This window comes from Hyperolius riggenbachi, chromosome 9, assembly GCF_040937935.1.
Source record: "Hyperolius riggenbachi isolate aHypRig1 chromosome 9, aHypRig1.pri, whole genome shotgun sequence".
Taxonomy (NCBI): domain Eukaryota; kingdom Metazoa; phylum Chordata; class Amphibia; order Anura; family Hyperoliidae; genus Hyperolius; species Hyperolius riggenbachi.
In genome coordinates, this window is record NC_090654.1 from 265398146 (window position 1) to 265426035 (window position 27890).

A 27890-nucleotide genomic window follows, 5' to 3' on the forward strand; every position below is an offset into this window, starting at 1 on the left:
TCCTCTCCAGACCCTTAATATTCTCTTATCATTCATTGACCTCCCCTCAGCACCTCATCTGACCCCCAATATTCCCTCAGCACCTCCTCTGACCCCCAAAATTCCCTCAGCACCTCCTCTGACCCCCAAAATTCCCTCAGCACCTCCTCTGACCCCCAAAATTCCCTCAGCACCTCCTCTGACCCCCAAAATTCCCTCAGCACCTCCTCTGATCTTCAAAACCCCCTCAGCTCCTCCACAAACCCCCATTATTCCCTCAGCACCTCCTCTGACCCTCAATATTCCTTCAGCTCTTCCTCTGAAACCCAATATTCCCCCAATATAGCCTCAGCTCCTCCTCTGACTTTAAATACTCCCTCATCAGCTGGCGCATTTAACTGTCCATTTCCAATCCAAGCTACATAGACCTTCATCATCTCAGAATTTTTAGTATTACATTGACCATCCCTACTTTTGGCCCTAGTAACAGCTCCTCCCCATTCTTTCGCTATACCTTCAGTTCCTTCCCAGTCCTCTGGTATCCCTTCAGCTCCTCTCCATTCTTCCGGTATCCTCTCTGCTCCACCCCATTCTTCAGTACCCCCTCAGCTCCCCATTTCTCCAGTATTCCTTCAGCTCCTCCCACTTCCTACAAAACACAGCAGAAAAATGCAGTATAGGCTGCCTAAATATCAAAACACAGATCCTACCAGGAGGATACCTAAATCATAATGTTTATTAATATCATAAATAGGTGAAACAAAATACAGGGTGAGGGTTTAAAGGTCCATAATTGCAAAGCGAGTAGTAAAATGTAGCTTTTAATTACAATTTTCCTTAAAAATTAAAAATCAGATATGAAAAAGATAAGTCACATGATGTTAGTTTGAATTGCCTAACACGTTTTGCGGCTCTTAACTTAGCTGCTTCTTCAGAGGCATAATGTTGCAATTTCAAAGGTCTTGACAGAAGGTAATTAAAAAGTAGGATATGGAATCTAGTGTACATTCATATCACAAATGCTCCAGGTGTCCTTTACATCTGGTCAACCAAATGTCAAATAGCGTGTATATACCAAGTGGTAGTTACTGCAAGGAGGGTAAAACCGCATAGTCAGCACAAATGCATAGCAGGAACTAGGTGTCCGTCATGGGCGTGTATGTATGGCTGTAGTGTAATCCAGAAGACTGGACTCACCTTCTCCATCTACACCAGTACAATCCTCTGGATTACTCTACAGCCGCATACGTCCTATGCATTTGTGCTGACTATGCGGTCTAGCCCTCCTTGCAGTAACTACCACTTGGTACAAACACGCTATTTGACACTTTGCTGACCAGGCGTAAACACCTGGAGAATCTGTGATGTGGATGTATACTAGATTCCATATCTAATGTTTTAATTACTCTTTGTCACAACCTTTGAAATTGCAACATTATGCCTCTGAAGAAACAGCTAAGTTAAGAGCTGTAAAATGTGTGTTCGGCAATTCAAACTACCTTCACGTGACTTAAAGGTAAGGTCCGTGGTGTTTAAAAATTAAAAATCTACTTACCTGTGGCTTCCTCCAGCCCCTGGCAGCCATCCTGCGCCCTCGCCGCAGCTCTGCTCTCCGCTGGTGGCCCGGGGTCCCCTCCGGTGCAAGATGTCTACTTGCGCTCCACCGTGCGGCTCACGAAGTCACACTGATGTCATCTGGACTGTACTGCGCAGGCTGGAGGAAACCCCAGGTAAGTAGATTTTTGATTTTTAAACACCTCGGACCTTCCTTTTAAGGACATATTATTTTTGTCATATCTGACTTAAGGAAAATTGTAATTGAAAGTTACGTTTCACTACTTTCTCCTATTTATGGTGTGTGACTGAGGGGTGGCCAATATACTACTGGTCATTATTGTACAGTTTAATAAATATGTTAAAATACCCATAGATACTTTACAGTGGCATAGACTATGCAAGTAAGGGATTCAACCAAATACAGAACGATAGTTAACAGTAACAACTACACAGCGACTGTAACCTTGCTCAGTGGAAATCCCCTATAGAATACCCCAACAGCATGGAAAAATCTCCCCATTCCTTCAGTATCCCCATGGCTCCATTATTTTCTCAGCTCCTCCCCATTCATCGTTTTCTCAGCGGCACCCCATTCCTTCCGTATCCCCTCAGCTCCTGCCCATTACTCTAGTATCTTCTCTGCTCCTCCTAATTCCCCCATCATCTTTTCAGCTGCACCCCATTCTTTCAGTATCCCCTCTCCCTAGACCCCCATTATCACCTAAATATGAATACTGTATTGAATACCTTGCTTCTCAGCAATGCTAAACTCTAGGCTGGGTAGCATAGGTCGGTGCACTTCTCCTGCAGGTACACCACTCATGCAACAATGGTCAATATGCAATGCAGTCGAAAAGGCACTCCACATGCTTCAAACTTGCGTTTGTAGTCTTATTGATCAACCAAGACAAACTATATGTTAGAAGTGTAAAGACCCTTCCTCAGGTTTAGACACACTACATGTTATGGGCACACAGACCCTTCCTCGGGTGTGTCTGTCTACACCTGAGCAAGTCCCTGTGCAGCTGTAATGTGTCTGTCTACACCTGAGGAGGGGTCTGTGCACCTGTAACATGTCTGTCTACACATGAGGAAGGCCCTGTGCATCTGTAACGTGTCTGGCTACACCTGAGGAGGGGTTTGTGCACCTGTGAAATGTCTACCTACACCTGAGGAGGGCCTTGTGCGCACTGTAACATTTAGTGTGTATGGTTTCTTAATAACATTTTTACATATGCAAGTTTGAATTCTGTACCGTGCCCTATTATCACAGTCAATTACAAAGATATAGAAATCAATCAAAAAAATATATCAGGAAACCAGCAAAGATTAGCAATGAACTTTCTTCTTTTTAATATTCAGAGTGCAAAAGTGTACAAGATTATTCGATCCATAGACATATTTAATTCCATACAAGTGGAGAAGACACGTTTATGGAGTCTATCAGAATTTCATAAATTCAAAAGGGAGTGGCATCAAAGTTGGGTATTTGGCTGTCCACCACCACCTGGTCCCAGGTTGTCCTGGTTTGGTGCGGCTACCTTTTTTGGCATCTGTTCGGTGGTATGTCCTGGCTTATTGACTGTCCAGATGATCTCTGCTCAATAATGTCAATTTATGAAATTCAGATATACTTTGTATGTATAAAGACCTGAAGAAACGTCATTGCGATTCGAAACAAATCAACGTTGTCGCCTGCCTTAAATGAGTATTCTCCACTTGTATGGAATTAAATATGTTCATGGATGAATCTATGGGTTGAAGAGTCTTGTACACTTTTGCACTTTGAATATTAAAAGGAAGAAAGTTTATGGCTACATTTTTCTGGTCTCCCGATATGCTTTGATTGATTTCTAGATCCTTGTAATTGATTATGGTACATACTGGTGTGGTGGGATGAGAAAAGTACATCTCCCAATCATAAACATTAGAGTGCCTTATCACCTCACCTCCTCTTCTTCATCCTCTCAGCACCCCATCTTTCCTCCAGTTTGACTTGGCTCCCTCCCATCTCAGCTCATACCAATGTAGACCTAATGGCACTATGTCCTCTTGGTGACAAGTTCCAATGCTTTGAGTTCTATATTTTAGTTCCCAAATGGAACATGTGTGATGCCCCCTCTGGTGACATGTTTGTAATATTTGTACATAAGAAGCAATTTTAGAGAATTTTTACATTTGGAGAAGAAATCGGCTGTAATAAACATGTAAATAAAGCGTGTTTGGTGTGATAAGAACCATACGGCAACCACGACAGATGAGCTGCTTTATTGGGACTCTGTGTAAAAGTGCTGGATAAATAAGGGTAGATAAATAACCAAAAAAAAAAGACAGTCCACGCCCAGAATGGCGTTACTAGTGATCGAGGGCAATAGGCTGGCACATGTGGTACGCTACTAAGGCAAACTTCAAAGGGTTAATACTGACCTGAAGCCCCCTCCCCTTAGTGGTCACTGACTGGCCATGTACCCGGCCATAAATGTCACGATTGGGAACTCCGCCTCTTGTCCTTGGCACAGGTCTACATATAAAGGATGGGGGGGAGGAGTGTCTCCAATCCAGAAACTTAGGGGAAGGGGGAGAGGGGGAGTCAGACCCGGATGTGGTAGCCACTGAGGTCCGTCAGAGGTTTGGGGGTCACACCCGGATCTGGTAGCCACTGAGGTTCGTCAGAGATTTGGGGGTCACACCCGGATCTGGTAGCCACTGAGGTCCGTCAGAGATTTGGGGTCACAGGGTTTATCCCCAGACGATCTAGAAGGTAGAATACAAAATAATTTTTTTTATGATACCAGTTTCTTCTGTGACATTGTACACAATGCAAGACATACAATAGTGGTGGCTGTAAATACAGACAGTGCGTGCACAGTACAATCACAACCTGCAGCTACACAAGTACAAAATACACACATAGTTGAATGCACAGTACAAGCAAAACGTTCGAAAGAGGGGCTAAGTCCTAGATGTGAGACTTAGAGGAGGTGTCCAACCTTCAAGACAGGAGGACTTCATGGGAGGAATGAAGGTTCTAGGTGGGATGGTATCTGGAGATTGAGAGCTGCAGTTGTGCTCGTAAGTTTATGTACCCTAGGCAGAAATTGTAAAATACTGGCCTTTCTGAGAAACGCTGCTTAACCACTTCCGGGTTTCGGGTGGTTTGGATGATCTGTGCTGCGGAGGCTCTTCAGCCCGCAGCACAGATCAGATAGCAGGCAGGGCGATCAGACTCCCTCCCCCCCCCCCCCCCCCTTTTTCCCCCTCTAGGGGGATGTCCTGCTAGGGGGATCTGATCGCCGCCGCACTGCTGTGCCTAGTAGGGGGGGGCTCCTCAAAGCCCCCCTCCGCAGCGCTAATCCTCCCTCTGCCTCCTTCCCTCCCTCCCCTCTTCATTATGGACTGTGCAGGACGGAAATCCGTCCTGCGCTGCCTCAGATAGGCTTCAGCCTATCAGATGCCGATGATCTCCGGCCAATCAGAGGCCGGGGATCGCCGATCTCCTCTACGGCGCTGCTGCGCAGCAGCGCCGTATGTATGTAAACAGCGGGGAAGATCTTCCCCGCGTGTTTACATTTACCCTGCGAGCCGCGATCGGAGGCTTGCAGGGTGTTCACGGAGACACCCTCCGTGAACTGACATGGAACGGCCGCTCGTACGAGTGGCCGTTTCCATGAAAACCGCTTCAGGATTCAGGGGCGTACTTATGCGTACGCAGAATCCTGAAGTGGTTAAGAATGATCATAATTGGATTTTGGTCATCCAGAACAAATCCTGACCAAAGCTGGCCGGCCAAGCGAAGCAGGCACCAAAGTTGGGCGCTATCATAACAGCAATGCTATGCTCTGTGCCCCATGCTAGAGTAATTTATGGATCCGGTGACCTTGAATTGCATTTCCCTCTGAGTTGCTACAACTCAGAGGGGAAATAGTATAACACCACCAGGGAGTTTATCGGCAGGAGGGAGAGCAGTCTTTCGGCTTGCCCTGCGTCCAACTCACCAGCGGCTGAAGAACATGTATGTCGGCCAAGTACAAAAAAAAAATCAGTAACGTTCAGCAGCAGCGGTAGTGTCTGCACATCCCCAGGTTCCTTTAACCATCTTAGCGGTATGGACGAGCTCAGCTCGTCCATCACCGCCGATGGCTGCCGCTCAGGCCCTGCTGGGCCGATTTTGTTCAAATAAAGAGCAGCACACGCAGCCGGCACTTTGCCAGCCGCGTGTGCTGCCCGATCGCCGCCGCTCTGCGGCGATTCGCCGCGAGCAGCGGCGAAAGAGGGTCCCCCCAGCCGCCTGAGCCCAGCGTAGCCGGAACAAAAAGTTCCGGCCAGCGCTAAGGGCTGGATCGGAGGCGGCTGACGTCAGGACGTCGGCTGACGTCCATGACGTCACTCCGCTCGTCGCTATGGCGACGATCTAAACAAAACAAGGAAGGCCGCTCATTGCGGCCTTCCTTGTTTATTCTGGGCGCCGGAGGCGATCGGAAGAACGCCTCCGGAGCGCCCTCTAGTGGGCTTTCATGCAGCCAACTTTCAGTTGGCTGCATGAAATAGTTTTTTTTAAATTTAAAAAAAACCCTCCCGCAGCCGCCCTGGCGATCTTAATAGAACGCCAGGGTGGTTAAAGGACACCTGAGGTGAAAATAAACTAAGGAAGCAAACAATTGTATCTATCCTCCTCCTAAAAATGACTTAAGATATTGCACAGTTTTATTTTATATTTAAATCTACTTTGTTTTTTCTGTTTTATTGTTTTTGCTCAATCACACATTCATTGAAGTATGAGCTAAAATCTATGAACTATGGATCCTTTTTTCTCGTTCCTGCTCTCAGCAGCCATTTTATAGTTGTAATTTCTTATCAGTGAGGGTCACACTGTAGTCTGACCCAGTCCTGACTCAGACAGGAACTGCCACTTACATACCTGATTAACTCTTTCAGGCAGAGAGAAAAAAAAAAGGAACACAGCAGTTATGTGTGTGCTAAGCACTAAGTTTTCATACGGCAATAAATACTGGCAACACATGGGGCTGCAAGGAGAGCCAAAGCCACCCACAGGCTCACTGCTGGGAGGGGCTGCCCTGTCTATATCCCCGTTACAGTGAGAGGACAAGGGGAGCAGAAGTCGGGACGCGGCGGCAGTGTGCAGATGTTAGAAGAGCCAAGTGTCATGCAGACACCACCACAGCTGCCACTTAACTTTACCGATTCTTTCGACTTGGTTGGCCAGCTCTGGTCAGGTTATGTTCTGGTCGGCTAAAGTCGGAAATTAAGGTTTTTTTTACACTGGCCAGTCAGATTTTGAAGTAGCCAACTTTGGGATCTGGCCTTAACATATAAAAAGACAACTGACCATGCCCAAAATGCTCTCATTCACAGTTAGTGGTTGGGCAAAGCCATTTATTATAACACGATGTTTATTTTTAATATCATAATGTTAAGTGGAAGCATCCAAATGGCTTTGATGAAAGGTTTATATACCCTTTTTGGTTTGATAATATACATAGAAATTATCACACACAAGTTAATTGGATATTAAGGAGGGCAATTGCCCACATCCGTGACTTGTTTGCTTGTAACTATAGTAATCTGTGTGTGAGGTCAGCGAGATTCTGACCTCCTGCCACCTGCACATTCCAACCATATAAAAAGCAAAAGAACTGTCAAAGGATTTGAGGGAGAAGGTTGTTCAACTTTATAAAACAGAAAAAAAGATATATTAAAAGGATATTCAAAGCATTGAGAATATCAATTAGCAGTGTTCAGACGCATAAAGAAGTAGAATTAAGGGGTTCCGTTCACAGCAAGCCACAGTCAGGTAGACCAACTCAAATTTCAGCCAGAATTGTTAGGGATGTAAAGAAAAACCCCCATAACTTCAGCTGTCATCCAGGCTCATCTACAGAAAAGTGGTTTGGATGGTACAAGATACACAATAAGGAGGCACTTGAAGAAAAATGGGCTGCATGTTTGAGTAGCCAGAAGAAAGCCAATAATGGTAATGCCACAAAACAGTACCTAGACAAGCATCAAAACTATTAGAAAAAAACGTTATTTGGAATGATGAGCTAAAAAAGTTATCTCATCATTCCGTCAGTCATAGACACAATGCTTGGAGAGGACTCAACAAGGCCTATGATGAAAAGTACACCATCCCTACTGTAAAGCATGTTCTTTTGTTTTGTGGGTGTCTGTCTTACACACAAGGAATTTAGTCAGAGTTGATGGCAAGATGAATGCAACGTGTTGTCAGAAAATTTTGGAAGACAATTTGCACTCATCAGTCCGGAAGCTGCATAGGAGATGCCCTTGGACTTTCCAACATGACAATGACCCCAAACACGGTCAAATCATTGGCTACAGCAGAAACAAGTAAAGATTCTGGTGTGTCCATCACAGTCTCCAGCAGGGCTATGGAGTCGAGGAGTCAGAGCAATCTTTGGGTACCTGGAGTCCAAGTCACTGGTTTCATAAACGGAAGAGTTGGATGATTTTTGTACCCATTCCGTAACCATGCAAGGACTGTGGAGTTGGAATTAAGGAGTTGGAGAAATTTTGGGTACCTGGAGTCAGAGGTTTCATAAACTGCCCTGGTCCCCAGACCCCAACATTTACCCACTTTAGGAAGATCTCAGGCATGGAGCTCATGCTAGATGGCCAAGAATTTACAGGAACTGGAGGCTTCTTGCCAATAATTGTCAGCTTTACCATCTGAGGAAATGTAAGCTGGCTATACACTGTAAAATTTTTTTTTACTAAATTAGACAGTTGATCAGACAAAACATCTAGTCGATTGTAAATTGAAGTGGAATTCAACATTTGCGATCAATAGTACGATTCATGTTAAAGGGAACCTAAACTGAGAAGGATATGGGATGTTTCCTTTTAAAATAATACAAGTTGCCGAATTCTCCTGCTAATCCTGTGTCTCAAATACTTTTAGCCACAACCCCTGAACAAGCATGCAGATCAGGTGCTCTGACTGAAGTCAGACTGGATTAGCTGCATGCTTGTTTCAGGCGTGTGATTCAGCCACTACTGCAGCCAAAGAGATCATAAGGACCGACAAGCAACTGGTATTGTTTGAAAGGAAACATCTATATCGCTCTCACTTAAGATTCCCTTTAAAGGGAACCAGAGACGTTGGGGGGGCTTTTATACATACCTGGGGCTTCCTCCAGCCCCATACGCATGGATCGTTCCCACGCCGCCGTCCTCTGCTGCCTGGATCCGCCGGTACCGGGTCCCGTCATTGCCGCAAGTCGGCCGGCAGACGCGGCCAATTGTCCACATCACACGGGGCTCCCTCCATATACATACGCATGAGGCTGCCTTGTGCGCAGCCTCATGTGTACGAGTATGGAGGGAGCCCCTGTGATGCGGACAATTGGCCGCGTCCGCCGGAAGTGACGGGACCCGGTACCGCAGATACAGGATGCGGAGGATGGTGGCGTGGGAGTGATCCGGGCTTATGGGGCTGGAGGAAGCCCCAGGTATGTATGAAAGCTTATTCTATTTTTTATCACAGTTCCTCTCTGGTTCCCTTTAAGGCAGGGATGTCAAACTGGTCCTTCAAGGATAGCAGATCAGTGAGTAATCTGTATGAATATTCTGCAGAATTGGTGGGCCAAGACTTTTTCCACAGTTGATGTAAAAAAAACCTGAATGAACATTACCGCCTGTCCTGACGCTCCCGGCGCTGCGGGCTGGACTGTCCTCGTTGGGGGGAAGGGGTGACATCACGTTTTCTCTCCTTGGGAGGGGAAGGGGGTCCCTTGGTAATCTAAGATTGGAGAAGAGACATGATTGGAGTAGAGGGTATCACATGACACATTCACACACAGAGACTCCGCCCTCATTTACCCTGAGTCTCATCTCCCGGCTGTGTCTCTCCAGCTCTCTCCGCAGAACCTCGCCGCTCACTTCTTGCACATCCAACACCAGCTGCTTCCAGTCAATCTGCTCCACGCTGTGGGGGTCATGTGACACAAAGGGGCCGATCTTCACTTTGCGCAGTGTGTGCCAGCAACCAGAGTACGCATCCTGGAAATCCGCTATCAGGTCACTGAGGGTTCGATGGCGAAATGGTTTATACATCAGATCTTCCCGCCGACTGATCCCCACTGCACCAAAGTATCCGTTCCAATGCAAGCCAAGCACAATATGGCGGAAGCAGCCTCCAGAAAACTGTGTCTTGAAGCTGATGGGGAAACGCTCCAAACCAGAGATGCTATTGGTCAGGTAGCTGTGGGAGGAGCTCAGGAGCAGAACAGAGACTCTACCATGTAGATCAGACCACTTATACACTGTCACCACCACTATTCCCCCCCCCCCCCCCCCCCCAATACACATATTCCAGGTGTCACAGACCACCGGTATCCAACGTCTCACTGCCACTCCTTCCCCCACACATACTCCATGGCACACTGCCACTACACCCCCCCCCCCCCACACACACACACACTCCATGTCACACTGCCATTACCCCCACACACACTCCATGTGTCACACTACCGCTCCCCCCCACACACACACACACACACTCCGTGTCACACTGCCACTCCCCCCCACACACACTCCATGTGTCACTGCCACTCCCTCCCCCCACACACACTCCATGTCACACTGCCATTCCCTCCCCCCTGCACACACTCCATGTCACACTGCCACTCCCTCCCCCCCACACACTCCATGTCACACTGCCACTCGCTTCCCCACACACACACTCCATGTCAAACTGCTACTCCCCCCAACACTCCATATCACACTGCCAGTCCCTCCTACACACACGCCCCATGTTACACTGCCACACCCCCCCCCCACATTCACTCCATGTCACACTGACACTCCCCCCCCCCCCCCCCCCTCCACACACACACACACACACACACTCCATTTCACACTACCACCCTCTCCCCCCCACACACACACACTCCATTTCACACTGCCACTACCTCCCACGCACGCTCCATGTCACACTGCCACCCTCTCCCCCACACATTCCAGGTCACATACATGTATACTATGTCATTTCTACAGGAACCCCCAAACAGTACACCACAAAACATGAGCAGATGAAGGATACATAGCAAGAATTACGGCCTCTAGACATTTGATTGGCAGGGCTTCTTTGGTCATCTCTTTTGCCAGGTCCATCAGCCTGCAGAATGAGAACACTGATCAGCATAAATCACCCCAATGTACCCCACAATACCTCCATGTCCACCATTCACCCTCAGTTCACTCCTATTGTACCCTAGAATACCTCCATGTTCACCAGTCATCCTCAGATCACCCATATATACCCCACAATACTTCCATGTCCACCAGTTACCCTCAGATGACCCCTATGTACCCCACAATACATCCATGTTCACCAGTTACCTTCAGAAGACCCCTATGTACCCCACAACACCTCCATGTCAAACAGTCACCCTGAAATCACCCCTATTGTTCCCTAGCATACCTCTATGTCCACCAGTCATCCTCAGATCACCCATATATAACCCACAATATCTCCATGTCCACCAGTCACCCTCAGATGACCCCTATGTACCCCACAATAGCTCCATGTCCACCAGTCACCCTCATATAACCCCTATGGATGCCACAATACTTGCACGTCCACCAGCCACCCCCACATCACCCATTTGTATTCCGCAATACATTCATGTCCTGCAGGCATCCCTGGAACACTAATCTGTACCCAACAATACTTCTATGGCTATTAGTGTCTTCTAGATAAACCAGTGAAGCTGCTGGCTCCCCTTTGCATAGTAAAGCTCACCCAGTAAGTGGTCGCGTCTTCTTTATCTCAAAAAACTGGGTCCCGGTGTGGTTGTATCTAGGTAGAGAGTTACTGAAAATGCAAACAACGAGGACTACGAGTGTATGTAAACTTGTGGTGAGAACAATGAGAACTACAAGGTATGTAATCTCGTGGTGCAAACAAGGACTATGAGTCTATGTAAACTTGTGGTGAGAACAACGAGGACAACATGTGTATTTAATATAATCTAGAAGGTCCACACACTAAATGAATGAAAGGTTGTTTTTTATTCACATAACGTGCCAGATGTCCATTCAATCTACCAACAAATGTTTCGTGGCCACAGCAGGTCCCCTTTGTCAAAGTATCGGACAGAGTGGTAACAATATATCATAGTGTAAGTCATGTATATAAACAGTACATTCACATAAACACACCCCTTCGGAATTCAAAATTGCCGCTATTGTCGTGAGGGCTGTGGAGTCGGTACAAAAATCATCCAACTCCAAATCTGACTCAGTGTCCCACGGCGGTCTTGCTGTGCCCCTCCGAACAGCGGGGATGTAAATATTTACCTTCCCGGCTCCATCGCAGGCGCAGTATCCGCTCTCAGATAGGAGGAAATACCCGATTGCTGGCGGTCCGCTCTACTGCGCAGGCGCAAGTCACCTGCGTAGTAGAGTGGACCCAACAGAGATCGGGTATTTCCGCCTATCTCCGTACGGTTTGTCACAACAGCGTTGGTCACTGTTTCTCTTAAATGCGTTTTAACTGAAATCTTTTTCCCAATGCACTGCTATGGAGAAGAAAAAGAAACTCTACCAACTGATTAAGTGTAAACAGGGCCTAAGAATCCCCCACGAGGAGATGGGCTAGTCCAAAACCTGTTGGTTCTGTCAGATTTCTTATTATCCCAGCATAAGAAACAGAAGTGTTTAAAGAGGAATTGTCGCAAAAATCTTAAAATTTAAAATACTTTTCTCCTATATTGCTGTCACTTACAGTAGGTAGTAGAAATCTGACATTACCGACAGGTTTTGGGCTACACCATCTCTTCATGGGGGATTCTCAGCATGGCCTTTATTCTTTATAAAGACATTCTCTGAAAATGATTAATACAAAGCTGTTGGCCAGCCTGCCTGCTCAATGCACACTCTTTTGGCAGTTGGACAGAGCAACTGCCATTCACTAAGTGCTTTTAAAAATAAAGAAAACCCTCCTATAAGAAAATGGACTAGTCCAAAATCCGTTGGTAATGTCACATTTCTACTACCTAGTGTAAGTGACAACAACATAGGAGAAACGTCATTTATGTCTCATTTTACTCTGGAAGAAATGTATTTTGTGTTAGTATGGATTTACATGTATTTAAAATTTCATGATTTTCGCGATAGTGGCCCTTTAAGAGCCCGTTTCCACTAGCGTGAATCTGCATGTGTTTCCTACATGCAGATTCGCATAGACAATACAAGTGGATGAGACTGTTTCCACTTGTCAGGATTTCTGAGCGTTTTTCTGTGCATAAAAAAATCTGCACGGCAGAGCCATCAGAATGTGCATACCGCTATGCGATTCGCATACAATGTATTTAATAGGAAATTTGCATGCGATTTTGGTATGTGAATTTTAATGCAAATTTGCATACGATTTTGCATAGAAACAATGGAAAAGCACACAGGTACTGCCATGGTTAAATTTGCATACATAGTCATCCATGCAAAATCGTATGCAAACTCGCATGCAAATTCACATACAACCGCATGTGAAATTCACATCCGCATGCAAATTTTTTCAGCTGCGATTCGCACCGCACAAGTGGAAACGGGCCCTCGACAACCTCCTTTTATTAATGCAGTGTGCGGACCTTCTGGATTATATTGCATGGACTGTACCGGCCCAGCACCTTGCTATCCTGTATGGTGTACGACTGTCCTTTGAATCCTCAATTACGAGTGTTTGTAAGCTTGTGGTGAGGACTACGAGTGTATGTTAACTGAGAACAACAAAGACTAAAGGTGGCCATACATCAGGCAACTTGGCAGCCGATTGACCATCCGATTCGATTGGACCTGAATGGGATGAAAATTGGGGCCGCCAAGTGCATGCCGATCAACTAAGCGACCAATTTCAGGCCGAAATTGGTCGCATTAATTGGTCAGACATGCTGCAAGATGTAGGGCTGAGTTGCTCGATCAGGTGTGAGGTGGTAACAGAGCACGGTCCCCCATAATGTGTAATGTGCCCCCCAAGTGCACTTTACATTACCTGTCCATGTCCACCGATTGTCCTCCGGACGCTGTCCTTCGTCCATACACGCACCCCATGTGGTTGCCAGAGGGGGCACGTGTGTGACCTTACACACACACAACCCCGTATACGGCAATCACGTAGGGCGCGTGTATGGAGCAAGGAGACAGCGGCAGATGGGGACAGGTAATGTATAGTGCGCGGGGCACATAACACATTAGGGGGTCAATATAGGGCCAGTGAATGCAGCATCACAAGGCCGATTCTGGATGAATTTTAGCATTAAATGGATTGGGAATCGGCCTGTGGTGTATGGGCAGCCGACAGATCTCTCTCTAATGCGATCAGAGAGAGATGTGTCTCTTGGTCAAATCTGCCCTTCATCATTAGATGTATAGCTACCTTAAAGTGAACCTCCGAACTAAAAATCTACTCAGCAGAGCAGAAAAGGTTTGGTGTTTAACAGTTTCAAAGCATCAGAACTTTGTTTTTCTTACCAAAGCATCATTTTTAGCTGCATTTTTAGCTAAGCTCCACCCATCAAAGAAAACTGCCGGGCGGTTTTTCCTTGATGCTGTGCAAAGCATCCTATGTTTTTATTCACGTTGCCTAGCAATTGGGAGGGGTGATCAGCACACAGGACAGTTGGAGCTGTGTCTCATGCTCCCTGTCACCTCCTTTCAACCAAAAAGATGGCTGCCCTTATGAAATCAAACATTTGCCTCTTTTAAAACCGGGTGGGTAAGAGATTATATTACCTATCTATTTTAATTAACATAATGAATGTAACTTAATGACAGTATTTTTGTTTAGGCTGAAGTTCCTCTTTAAGATGTAAACTTGTGCTGAGAACAATGAGGACTACCAGTGTATGTAAATATGTGGTGCAAACAACGAGGACTTGCCACAATTGTTATACGGTGAATAAAAGGTGAAACAGTCTCTGAACATTGTGGGAAAGGAATTACTTTTTTTCCTGCACAAATTACATGTTAAACAACCTCCTAAATGTATAGTTTGTTAGTGTAAAAATCGGGAGGAAGGGGTGATAAAGGGAGTTGACCCCAAGAGTATGTAAACCTCTAAATTCAGCTATAAGTGGATGGCTGATAAATGTTGGATGGGGGGGCGGGGTAATGTAGGTGATGTCAGAGCCCCTCCTCCCACGATTCATGGCATGATTGGATTGTGTATTGTCCCCTACATACAGTATAAAGGATACTGCAGTTCCCGGATATATCGCTGCACAGCTTCCACTCTTTCCGGGACAGAGGATCCGGCACTGAATACTGGAACTGCTGGTATCGGTATCTGCAAAGCAAAAGGGTGGTCAGTGTGTAGCAGAAGGAGGGGGCGGGGGTCATGCAGCTGGAACAAGAAGTCTTGTGGGACAGGCTGACTGTGACTCTGGGATATTCAAGCTCTCTAATAGTTTTTCCAGCCCACAACAGTGTTACTTCTGTACTACCAGCTGGGCTAAAGAAACATAACACCACTAACCACTGTCCCTGGAGTTACTAGCATCCCGTAACCTCCATGATAAGCTAATGGTATTCCCCATGTCCCACCCACCCCCTCCCCCCATGATAAGGTTTTTGAACAATCCACATCCCCCATTGGGAAGTAATAGGACCCTGACGTATAGAAAAACAAGGCTATGTAGTCCATATACAGCACTACTCAATTGTAACAAAATTATAACAATTTTATTTTAACAATAAGTACACAGTAGCAAAACAATAAAACCAATTAAAAATACCATAATACTGTCCAGCAAATACAGTGATCACAATGTAATATAATATTGCACCAATTCAATTTGCATAGTGAAAACACCAGTATAATAATACCAATAATAGCTATCACCTGAGGTGTTAACGAATGAGGCACCATAAGGCGTAGAACTCGGGTGCTGTTAGTGTGCTCAATAATAAACTACTGTAGTGATAAGAAATGTGCAATTGTTGCTCAGTAGCGACTATCAGATATGCAGTGAAAAAAAGTCAAAACAGACAATTGAAAACACACATATATCAAACATAAAAACAGTGAGCATGAAAAAGAGCATAAGTAATTACAAAGTACATTGATGTGGTTAATGATGCTGGGGACACACAGTGCAATATGGGAGCAGTACAATACGTCACCCGGTACACGAAAAGCTGGTATGGTCACAGGGGTGTGATGGGGAGAGGAGCACCCGGCAGACTACTCTACTGACTGCTACCAGTGGGGTCCCACAAGGGTCGGTACTGGGTCCAGTACTCTTCCATTTATTTATTAATGACCTAGTAGATGAAGTAGAGAGTAATGTAGCTATTTTTGCAGATGATACAAAGTTGTGCTGGATTATCAACACACAGGAAGATAGGGACATATTGCAGAAGGATCTTGATAGAATGGCTATATGTGCAAGTAAATGGCAGATGAAATTCAATGTTGAAAAATTTAGTCATACAACAATGGTTTAACACCATAAATACAAAACGAGCTACAGATGGGGGCACGAAGACTTGTAGAGGAACGTAGGCGTACTTGTTGACAATAAGTTAAATAAATAGTATTTAGTGCCAGGCAGCTGTAGCAATACTATTTTGGGATGAATTAAAAGGAAATAAAAACTTGTGATGCTAGCGTAATATTGCCCCTGTTTAGCGCTCTAGTGAGGCTGAATCTAGAATCAGGAATACAGTTCTGGGAACCGCATTAGGGACGTTGCAGGTGCAGAGAAAAGCAACAAAATTGATTAGAGGGATGGAAAGCTCACTTTTCACGGCTAACTGATGATACAATGGTACTTTCAGCATCCCCCCATAATGAGGTAATGGTAACCTCAGCATTACCACAGGATGAGACAATAACACCCTTGACATCCCCTCGTGATGAGGTAATGGTACCCTCAGCATCCCCACCTGATGAAACGATTATACCTTTAGCATCCCCCCATGATAAAACAATATTATGATAATGTTACCCTCAGCATTACCCCATGATCAGACAATAGTATCCTCAGCATCCTCCCACGATGAGACAATGGTACTCAGCATCCCCCCCACAATGAAGTAATGGTACCTGCAGCATCCCCTCATAATGAGGTAATGGTAACCTTAGCATCTCCCCATGAAGAGGTAATGGTAACCCTAATATCACCTATGATGAGATAATGGTACCCTCTGCATTCCCTCATGATGAGACAATGGTAACTCCAGGCTCCAGTATCTCCCCATGATGAAATAATGGTATCCTCAGCATCCCCCAAAATGAAATAATGGTACTCCCAGCCCCCCCCCCCCCACCCCGTGAGGAAATAATGGTACCCTCAGTACCCCCGAAAAACAGCTCACTTTGCTCCCGCAAAAGTTGAGGCAGCGTTAATTACTTTTCCGCCTTCAAGCCACCACGGACTGTGGGGAAAGACTTAAATTAGCTGCCAGATTTTTCTGGAAGGCAAATTATGCTGCTTTTATTGTAATTTGTGCTCCATCTCTTGACGCCACCCAAATTACTAAGCACCACTATAGTCGTAATTCCCATTATGGCTTATGGCGGCGCCTGGTACGACAAAATTTCCGGTGTCGTTTTGCCTGACTTACCATCAGCATCCCCCATGATGAACTGAGGCAACCCCTCCTGATGAGGTAATGGTACCCTCAGCATCCCCCACATGATTAAAAAAATGGCAGTATCCCCATTATGAAACAATTGTACCCTCAGCATCCCCCCAAAATGAAGAAACGATGGTACCCTCAGCCTCACCCCATAATGAGACAATTGTACCCTCAGCATCCTCCATGATAAGTTACTGGTACCCTGAGTATCCACAATGATGATGTAATGGTACCCTCAGCATCCCCCCCATGATGAGTTAATGGAAGATATCAGCGCTATATAAATACTAAATAATAATATTAATTACACTCAGAATCCCCCCATAATGAGACAAGGGTACCCTCAGCATTCCAGCATGAAAAGGTAATGGTACACCCAGTATCCACAATGATGAGGTAATAGTACCCCCAGCATCCCCCTATGATGAAACAATGGTACCCCCAGTATCACTGCATGATAAAATAATGGTACCGCCAGCATCCCCCCATGATGAGACAATGGTACCCCCAGTATTATCCCATGATAAAATAATGTTACCCTCGGCATCCCCCACGTGAAGAAAAAAAAATTAACCTTAGCATCCCCTCATGATGAAATAATGTTAGCCTCACTATTCCCTCACAATGAAATAATGGTAGCCTCAGTATCCCCTCACGATGAAATAATGGTAGCCTCAGTATCCCCTCATGATGAAATAATGGTAGCCTCAGTATCCCCTCATGATGAAATAATGGTAGCCTCAGTATCCCCTTACGATGAAATAATGGTAGCCTCACTATTCCCTCACGATGAAATAATGGTAGCCTCAGTATCCCCTCATGATGAAATAATGGTAGCCTCACTATTCCCTCACGATGAAACAATGGTAGCCTCAGTATCCCCTCATGATGAAATAATGGTAGCCTCAGTATCCCCTCATGATGAAATAATGGTAGCCTCAGTATCCCCTCATGATGAAATAATGGTAGCCTCACTATTCCCTCACGATGAAATAATGGTAGCCTCACTATTCCCTCACGATGAAATAACGGTAGCCTCAGTATCCCATCATGATGAAATAATGGTAGCCTCAGTATCCCATCATGATGAGACAATGGTACCATGAGCGTGTACATGTAATTAAGGTACCAGTAAATATGGGCGTGGGGTTAAGCCGAAAAATGGCTCACCCTGCTCCTGCACAAGTCCTGGCGGCATTAATTACTATTCCCCCTTCACTGCCGTGGACTGTGGGGTAAGACATAAATCGGCTGTCAACTATTGCTGGTAGCCAAATTGCCGTTTTTATCATAATTTGGGCACTGTCTCTTGAGGTCAACCAATTTACTGAGTGCCGCTATAGCTGTAATTCCCATTATGGCCTATGGCGGCGCCAAAATTTCCAGCGCAATTTTGATGAAATGAATGGTACCCTCAGCACCTTCCCGTGATGAAACAATGGTACCCTCAGCATCTCTGCATGATGAGACAAGGGTACCCTCTGCATGCCAGCATGATGAGGTAATGGTACCCCCCAGCATCCCTCCATAAGGTAATAGTACACCCAGCATCCACCATGATGAGGTAATGGAACCCCCAGTATTCCAGGATAAAAGATGGTACCCCAGCATCCACCATCATAAGTTATTGGTACCCCCAGCATCCCCCCATGACAAAACAACGCTACCCCCAGTATCCCCAATGATGAAATAATGGTACCTTTGGCATACCACCCATTAAGAAAAAAATTATACCCTCAGCATCCCACCATAATACAGTAATAGTATCCTCAGCATCCTCAATGATAATGATACTCCTCAGTATTCTTTTATGATGAGGTAATGGTACCCTCAGCACGATCCCCATGATAAAATAATGGTATCCTCAGCATTCCTGGTGATGAGGTAATGGAACCCTCAGAATCCCTCCATGATGAGACAATGGTATACCCAGCACCCCCATGTTGAGGTAATTGTACCCTCAACATTCCCCTATGATGAGGTAATGGTCACCCCAGTATCCCCCTATAATGAGGTAATGGTATCCTCAGCATTCCCTCATGATGAGGTAATGGTCTCTCCAATATGCCCCACGATAAGACAATGTTACCCCGCATCAACCCATGATGAGGTAATAATATCCTAAGTATTCTCCTATTACGAGGTAATGGTCCCCCCCAGCATCCCCCCCGATGAGGTAATGCCCCGCATCCCCCCATGATGAGGTAATGGTCCCCCCAGCATCCCCCCATGATTAGGTAATGGTGCCACTAGTGTCCCCAGGTGATGAGGTAATGGTACCATCAGCATCCCTACATGATGAGGTAATGGTACCACTAGTGTCCCCAGGTGATGAGGTAATGGTACCCTCAGCATCCCTACTTGATGAGGTAATGATCCCCCCATGATGAGATAATGGTACAACTAGTGTCCCCATCATGAGGTAACGGTCCCCCCAGCATTCCCCCATCCTGAGGTAATGGTACCCACTGCATCCCTACAAGATGAGGTAATGATCCCCCCATGATGAGATAATGGTACCACTAGTGTCCCCATCATGATGAGGTAACGGTCCCCCCAGCATCCCTACATGATGAGGTAACGGTCCCCTGAGCATCCCATCATGATGAGGTAACGGTCCCCCAGCATCCCCCCTTGGAGGAAGTGATGATCTCACCCGCGGCAGGTCGTCTCGGGCTCGGATCAGCCGCACCGTCTGTTCTCCCCCCGGGTGTATCCGGGCCACATAGCGCCACATCCGCTCCCACACCTCCTCCTGGATGGGGAGACCCCCTCGGTTGATGTAGAATGGGGTCCCCCCGTCATCCTCCTCCATCCCGGGACCCCAACAGTCAGGAGCCGCCCGGCCGCATCCCGCCCTCCGGCCAATCACACGCGGGGGGCGGAGTCTCCCAGCCACCAGACGCCGCATCACCCCGCCCACACCGACGTCAAAGCTGCCCGTCTCCGGTTTGTAGGAGGAGCCGTCTGACGTCACACTCAAATTGTACATATTATTAATCGGGGAGGGGGAGTTGACGTCCTCCGCCGCGCACAGTATGTGGGAGTAGAGATGACTGTGTTGGATCTGTCCGCTTTCCACAGCACAGACCCCAAGCAGCGTCTCCTCAGCACACACGGGGGCTAGTGACACCCCCCTCACGCCTGACCCCTCCCCGTCACGCCTGACCCCTCCCTCACACCTACTCCTGCACTTGCACTAGTGCAGTGTGCACGCTTGCCTCCAGGGCTGTTTCTGGCTGCCGCTGCAGTATTGGTGCCCTAGGCGAGGTAACTTGTTGTCCCCCTTACATATCTTATGAATGGGAGAATCATAGCCTGCATTAGTTGGTGAGCACCAGTATTAAATTGTTATAATGAAATGATGGTCATCAAAGTCTATGTCTGGGAGCACACACGGCAGAGCGGAAACTGTGCGTTTTCTGCATAGTGCGCTTTCTAAGGCCTCATTTCGTGCTTGTTCACACTAGGGGCTTTATTGGCCTTTTTTTTAAGCGCAGGCGATTTTAAAATCGGCCACGAAACGCTGGTGCAATGTGGCCCGTTCACACTGCATGCGTTTCCAGCCGCGTTTTGGAAACGCGTGCAGGTGGCCGATACGCACGACATCAGACATTGCATAGAGTGCAATGTCTGATGTTCACACTGCATGCGTTCCGGACCTGTGCGGTCCGGGAACGCATGCTGCACGCAGATTTTGCTAAAACGCGTGGCTGTCCCATTCACTTTTCAGTGATGGGATCAGCAACGCACACAAACGCGGATGGCCATGCGTTCGTACGCGTTGCGGTCCGCACGCGTTCCGCACGCATGGCCATCCGCATTTGTGATCTGAACGGGCTTAAGGCCTCGTTCACATCTAGCTAGCACAAATGGGCGTGTGATCTGAACACAATGCATACGATCGAACGCCATCTACCCGCTGCGCTGCTGATCCCATCCATTGACAGTGATGGCATCAGCGCTTCGCTTGCGGGCAAAATGCAGGCAGCAGTATGCAAGCACTTCCTAGCGCATCGTACTGCTGCGCAGCGCAGTAGATGTGAATGGTAGAAGGGCTGTCTATGCCTTTCTACGGTTCCTGCGTTTTAGCACATCATATGCGCTTCCAAATGCGCACGGAAGCCTGTATGATGTGAACGAGGCCTAAGGCCTCATTCACATCTAAGATGGAATTGCGCGATTCCCGCTAACCTCAAACCGCTAGCGTTTTTTCAAACCGCTAGTCCTATTGTACCATATGGCAGTGATCTCACTGACAAGATCAAGGGCGATTAGCGATAATCGCAAACATATTACCTGCAGCGTTTTGGCCACAATTCTGGAGAGATCGCGATTAGCATGTATAGAACCGATAATCGGGATCGCTCCCAAAACGCTACTTTGTGCAGTGATTTTTCCGCACGAATCACGGAAAATCACTCCAGCAGAACGCTAGCGGTAATCACTTGCGTCTTGCGATTTCAAGTGTGAACGATCCCTTATTATGCGGCGATTGCGTTTGCGTTTTTTGAGAATAAATATATTGTATTCTTTTCCCGGTCAAAGAGTTCACTTCCTGACTTGCGTCAGGGAGTAAATGAAAAAAATGCTCGGGAAAAGTGCTTAGAAAAGCGTTGCATGATCTTCAACAACGCAGCAAGTCAATGGAGACGCAGTGGTATGCATTTTACATGTGTTTTTGGTTAAAAAAATTATTTATGATGTATTTCCGCTTTCTATTGTCTTCCTAGTGATTTGCATAAAATGCAAATGAAAAACGCATACAAATTGTATATGCGAACCACAAACGCATTAAAACGCACGCAAAATGCTTGAAAAACGCATCTGCGGTAAAAAACACAAACGCACCAAAAACACAAACAACATAAAATGAAACAACATAAAACTTTCATGTTATGTTATGTGTGCGCCCAGCCTTTATCAATGGAGTATCATATTTATAGAAAAAAAAAAAAACATCTAAAATGCAGCTCTCTGGCTCTCTATTGAGATACGTTGCGTCTTACATGTGTTTTTGAGAATAAGAGCACTTTTCCACTGCTGCTTGTGCTTCCGCCCCCGATCGCGCTGCGTATGTGCAAGCAGCAATTTCCACTATCCGCAATTCCGCCGTTTACCTGTCGGCAACCCAGAGTGATTGCGGCAAGAATGGCGCAGGCGATTGTTTGCATGGGGGGGAAAAGCTATACGCACTAGTAGCAAGTGAGCACCAGGATGTGAGCACCAGGATGTAAGCTGCGGTGCTCAAGCATTTGGGGAAAAAAATGCTGGGATCCGCTTTTTGAAGCGGAACGCAGCGGGTGGAAAAGGGCCCTAAGGCCTCGTTTCCATTATGGAAACGCATTGGCAGGGACAGCAGACAGTGCATAGACTGCACTGTCTACTGTTTCCATTCATGCAGTGCAATTCACTTTTGAATAGCAGCGCATGGTTGCCTGCATTTTGAGGCGATTGCGCCCGCAATCCCATTCAGTATAATGAATAGGAGCGCAAGCCCTGCCCCCCAGTAGCAAAGCAGAAAGCAGAGCCGCACAGCTCTGTGTTGCAGGGGAAACTTAAGGCCAAGGTCACACTTATTTAACCACCCTGGCGTTCTGATTAAATCCCCAGGGTGGCTGCGGGAGGGTTTTTTTTAAATAAAAAAAAAAACTATTTCATGCAGCCAACTGAAAGTTGGCTGCATGAAAGCCCACTAGAGGGCGCTCCGGAGGCGATCTTCCGATCGCCTCCGGCGCCCAGAATAAACAAGGAAGGCCGCAATGAGCGGCCTTCCTTGTTTTGCTTATATCGTCGCCATAGCGACGAGCGGAGTGACGTCATCGACGTCAGCCGACGTCCTGACGTCAGCCGCCTCCGATCCAGCCCTTAGCGCTGGCCGGAACTTTTTGTTCCGGCTGCGCAGGGCTCAGGCGGCTAGGGGGGCCCTCTTTCGCCGCTGCTCGCGGCGAATCGCCGCAGAGCGGCGGCGATCAGGCAGCACACGCGGCTGGCAAAGTGCCGGCTGCGTGTGCTGCACTTTATTTGATAAAAATCGGCCCAGCAGGGCCTGAGCGGCAGCCTCCGGCGGTGATGGACGAGCTGAGCTCGTCCAGACCGCTCAGGAGGTTAAATCGCATGTATCTTAGAAAACTCATGAAAAAATGCACATAATGACAGTCTATGGGCCACACAAAAAGGCATTGGTAGGAGTTTTTTAATGCATTTTTAAAACGCTCAACAAATTCATTCTTTCTGCATACTGTATGCAGAACCCATGCGTTCTGCATGCAATGCTTTCCTATGATGAAAAAAGCACACGTTTTTGCAAATAAGGTAAAAACTCATTTGAAAATGATTTATTTTTACTTGTTAAATATGAATATTAATGAAAAAAACGAAAACACATGAAAAACTCAAACGCAGGAAAAAGCGCAAAAAAACACCCACAGCAGAAAACTGATGGAAAAGGGTCCTAATGCAGCCTACAGGCTTTCATTAATGGCAAGAAGGCTAGCAGGGGAAGGGAGTATTTTAAAATTTTAGAATATTGTCCTGGAAATAATCAATTACAGCTAAATTATCACATTGATAGAACCTGCCAATCTGTAGGGATGAGAACTCCAAGTTTCCCATCGAAAATCGGCTTTGATTGGCGGAAATCAGTATGCGGTAATCGGAATTCCATGGAAATGCCGCTATACCAAAACTCAGACATTTTAGGCCAATCGCTAAGCTCGGAAGCCGTGGACCAATTAGAGAATGAAGAATATTTCAGCGGAAATTGGACTACTGCGGTTATTTTAGGCCAATCACAGAATGCAGAATTTTTCAGCAGAGATCAATATTACTGCAGAAATGTTATACCAATCCGAAGACTTCAGACTTATTAGGCCAATCGGAGAATGCAGACGTTTCCCGCGTTTGCCAATCGAAATGCATTTTTTGTATAATAGCGTACGCTATTTACTGTGAACTAAGCCTAACAAGCCATGGTCACTAATCTATACCATGGGTACCAGTCTGTGTTTGGCATGGGTACCAGTCTGTGATTGCCATGGGTACCAGACTAAATAGCATGGGTGCTAATCTGTGCTGGCAATGGTTACTAATCTGTGCTTGCCATGGGTACCAGTCTGTGCTTGTTAAGGTGGCCATACACTGGTCGATTTGCCATCAGATTCGACCAACAGATAGATCCCTCTCTGATCGAATCTGATCAGAGAGGGATCGTATGGCTACCTTTACTGCAAACAGATTGTGAATCGATTTCAGCCTGAAACCGATCACAATCTGTGCAGCTGCCGCTGCTTCGCTCCCCCCCCCCCCCCCGCATACATTACCTGCTCCGGCCGGTGCGTGTCTCCGCTGTCACCGCTGTCTTCTTCTCCGCTCCGGGCTCCGTACCATTCCTGCAGCTACTGAACTTCCTGTCCAGGGGAAGTTTAAACAGTAGAGGGCGCTCTACTGTTTAAACTTCCTGCCGGGACAGGAAGTTCTGTGTAGCTGCAGGAACGGTCCGGAACCCAGCGCGGAAAGAAGACAGTGGGGACCAGGGGAGTCGCGCCGGCGGAACAGGTAATGTATACCCGCTGTATTGCGTCGGTCGTCGGGCATTCGAAAGCCGCTATCGACGCACTCCCGACCTGCCGGCGATCGAGAAAAATCTTCCGCACGGACGGATCGACGGGAATCGACGGGAACTATCGATTTCAGACGGAAATCGATCGTTCTGTCAGCGGTGTGCGCGACGATTCCACAGCCGATTCGATCACTGTGATCGAATCGGCTGTATATCGGCAGGAAAATCGTTAGGTGTATGGGCCCCTTTACACGTGTGACATCACCCTTCAGTTCCTGTTTCCTTTGACACAGATTACCATTCAGCCCTCATCCACTGGGGCTTTTATCTCAGCACTGTAGACAAAGTAACCTTTTGGATCTGTTGGTGAGCCCACACACGATACAAATTTGATTGTATGTACAATCGACTCTATCTGCAGTCTCGTTCAGAGATTGGTTATTCTACCACCACTTCCAAGAGCCTAAGAAGACAAGACGAGACACAGAACATCTATATGCAGACATCAAATCAACAAACGTTGTGTCCAGTGATACCTTTAATGACTAACTGTACATGGTTTATTGCAAGCTTTCGAAACGTTAAGTTTCTTCTTCAGGCATTATACAGAACTGGATCAGAACCGTACAATAAGACGTTTTGAATCACATACAGACTTCTATATGATTCTGTAGGCTCAATCTGACATGATGCCACACAGTTGTGCCCCCTTTGACATGTAAAAAGACATCCTCAGTGTCCAGATATATGGTACTTCTGGCAGCATTTGTCACTACAGCTAAACACACACAATAATCAACACAAGGGCACGACTGAAACAATTTTCATCATTTATTAACAAAGTCAGGCATAAAATTACAGAAACACTTCAAAAATGATCTAACAAAAACGACTAAAATTGTATAGTAATAGAGTCGGGAAATAAAGTGGAAAAAACTGAACAAAGTCTCAGCAGTCGTATGCTGGGATACACGGGTCGTTTTTGAGCTTATTAGATGGTTAGATAGATAATTTCCGCTATTGTAGAGAAAGTGATGTATGAGTGGCACTCCCTGCTGAAGGAAAAGTGTGAGTGAAGGGCAAACAGTGGTGCCCAGCAACCCCCACCTCCATCACACCACCGCCGCATGGACCACTAGATGGAAGCAATTTTGGCAACAAGTTACCTGTCGTGAATTTACTGTAATAAAGCACAAGGACGGAAGGTGCCCGGTGTTTTCTCCTTTTTTTTCTCGATGACACTAGATAGATAATTTCCGACATGTCCGATCACCGTTTGATCGCTTTGCTGCTCGATTTATCATTGAAGTGAATTGAAAAAAGATCTGAAACCCTATTGGGTGAAGGCGTTAAATGCCATTAAGGCAAAGGACAATCATGAGGGGAAATTGGGACGGGATTCATTGGGTTCACACATAACTGTAATACCAAAAGAGGGGAAGGATCTGGCATCATGTGCGGGGTATAGGCCCATATCCCTATTAAACGTCGATCTAAAAATTTTAGCAAAAATCTTAGCAAATAGGTTGGCCCCACTATTAAAAGAGTTGGTGCATTATGATCAGGTGGGGTTCATACAGGGAAGGGAGGCAAGGGACAATACCCTTAGGTCGGTGGATGTGATTCAATGGGTGGGGTCCTCACCTGGCCCTGTGGTTTTGCTATCCACGGACGCGGAAAAAGCATTCGACAGGGTCAGGTGGGGATATATCAAAGTGGTGTTAGAGCATGTGGGTTTGGGAGAAAATATGAGAGCTTGGATCACGTCCATGTATAGAGACTTGACAGCTAGAGTTAAAGTTAATGGAATGCTGTCTAGCCCCCTGGAAATAACAAATGGAACCCGTCAGGGCTGCGCGCTCTCCCCCCTGGTGTTTGCTCTAACTTTGGAGCCCTTTCTGAGAACAATTAGAGGGAATATAGATATTACTGGAGTAAAAATAGGATCAACGGAACATAAGGTCGCGGCATACGCGGATGACCTCTTGTTCTATGTAACAAACCCAAAGATAGCAATGCCAAACCTGATGAAGGCATTCATGGAATATGGGAAGATCTCAAATTTTAAGATTAATTGGGATAAATGCGAGGCAATGAGTATGGGGATGAAGGAGGAGGAAGTTGAATTACTAAAAGCAAACTTCCCATTCAGGTGAACGAAAGATTCGTTAAGCTATTTAGGCGTAAAATTGGCTAGAAATATACATGGCATTGTGGGGTTAAATTATTATCCACTCCTTAACATAGTAAAAAAGGATCTAGAGGGTTGGGCAAAACTTAGACTTTCATGGTTCGGAAGGATCAATGTACTTAAAATGAATATTATGCCGAGGCTGTTGTATGTCTTCCAGGCCCTCCCGGTTCCCCTACCTAGAAGTTATTTTGACGAACTAAAAAGGGTGTTTACAAAGTTTGTGTGGCAAAATAGAAGGGCGAGGTTAAAATTCGCATTCTTAGCGCAATCAAAAGATAGAGGGGGACTGGCAGTGCCTGATCCCATGAGGTATTATCAGGCGGCGGTTTGTACGAGGGTGGTGGATTGGAACATAAATGAAGCATCAAAACAATGGGTTTCGTTGGAAAGGGAATTATTTGAGGGGGAGCTGAGAGAAGCACCATGGCTTACATATATTCCAGATACATTCGATCACAGCGCCAGGGATTACGTTGTATAAACACGAACTCCAATCCACCTCCAGAGGCCCCTCCTGTGTTTTGGGTGCTATATGACGTGATCTCAGCAACCCAGTGAACAAAAAGGAGAAGAGGTACTCTCAGTGGATAAGTCTAAGGCAAAAATTTATTGGATAGATGATATACAGTAAAAACACTCACATTATGAGGGTCCTATGCCAATTAGGACCCTCTGCGGTTAGTTCACTTCCCACCCTGTGGTACTCAGCAACACACACGAACAAGATGCATAGCCCGCTCTCGTCCCGACTAGTTTCGGCCTTTCAAAAATTAAGAGAAAAAGAAAGCCCCCATGCACAGCACCACTTGTAAATTTACAAAAACATACTTTATTGAATAATAAGTATTAATAATAAGACCATAATGAGATTCAACATGATAAAAACAATTAAAAAACGGCATAAGACAATTCCCTGCTATCAAATAATGATACATATAATGATGATGTTAATAAATGCAAACAACCTCTTGCATCCAAAAA

The 27890-nt window shown here is 46.2% G+C and overlaps 1 protein-coding gene across 1 annotated transcript; it reads right to left on the bottom strand.

Moving 5' to 3' along the window:
* Positions 1-3785: 3785 nt before the first annotated feature.
* On the bottom strand, positions 3786-20220 carry VASH1 (vasohibin 1). Its single transcript, XM_068254501.1, has 7 exons — positions 19811-20220; positions 14769-14857; positions 11318-11374; positions 10616-10690; positions 9394-9775; positions 9207-9313; positions 3786-4290 (listed from the first exon to the last, which is right to left on the bottom strand). Exons 1-7 carry the CDS (start codon positions 20144-20146, stop codon positions 4221-4223), a joined length of 1116 nt encoding a protein of 371 aa, XP_068110602.1. The 5' UTR covers positions 20147-20220; the 3' UTR covers positions 3786-4220.
* Between the last annotated feature and the right edge of the window lie 7670 nt (positions 20221-27890).

Excerpts from the sequence above, each read along its gene's own strand:
- VASH1 (XM_068254501.1), bottom strand. The coding sequence starts at position 20,146 with ATGTACAATTTGAGTGTGACGTCAGACGGCTCCTCCTACAAACCGGAG. Across the intron at positions 11,375-14,768 it reads CGATATATCCGGGAACTGCA|ATACAACCACACCGGGACCC; the intron begins GTATCCTTTATA and ends CTCTCTACCTAG. Across the intron at positions 4,291-9,206 it reads CGGGAGCGTCAGGACAGGCG|ATCGTCTGGGGATAAACCCT; the intron begins GTAATGTTCATT and ends TCTACCTTCTAG.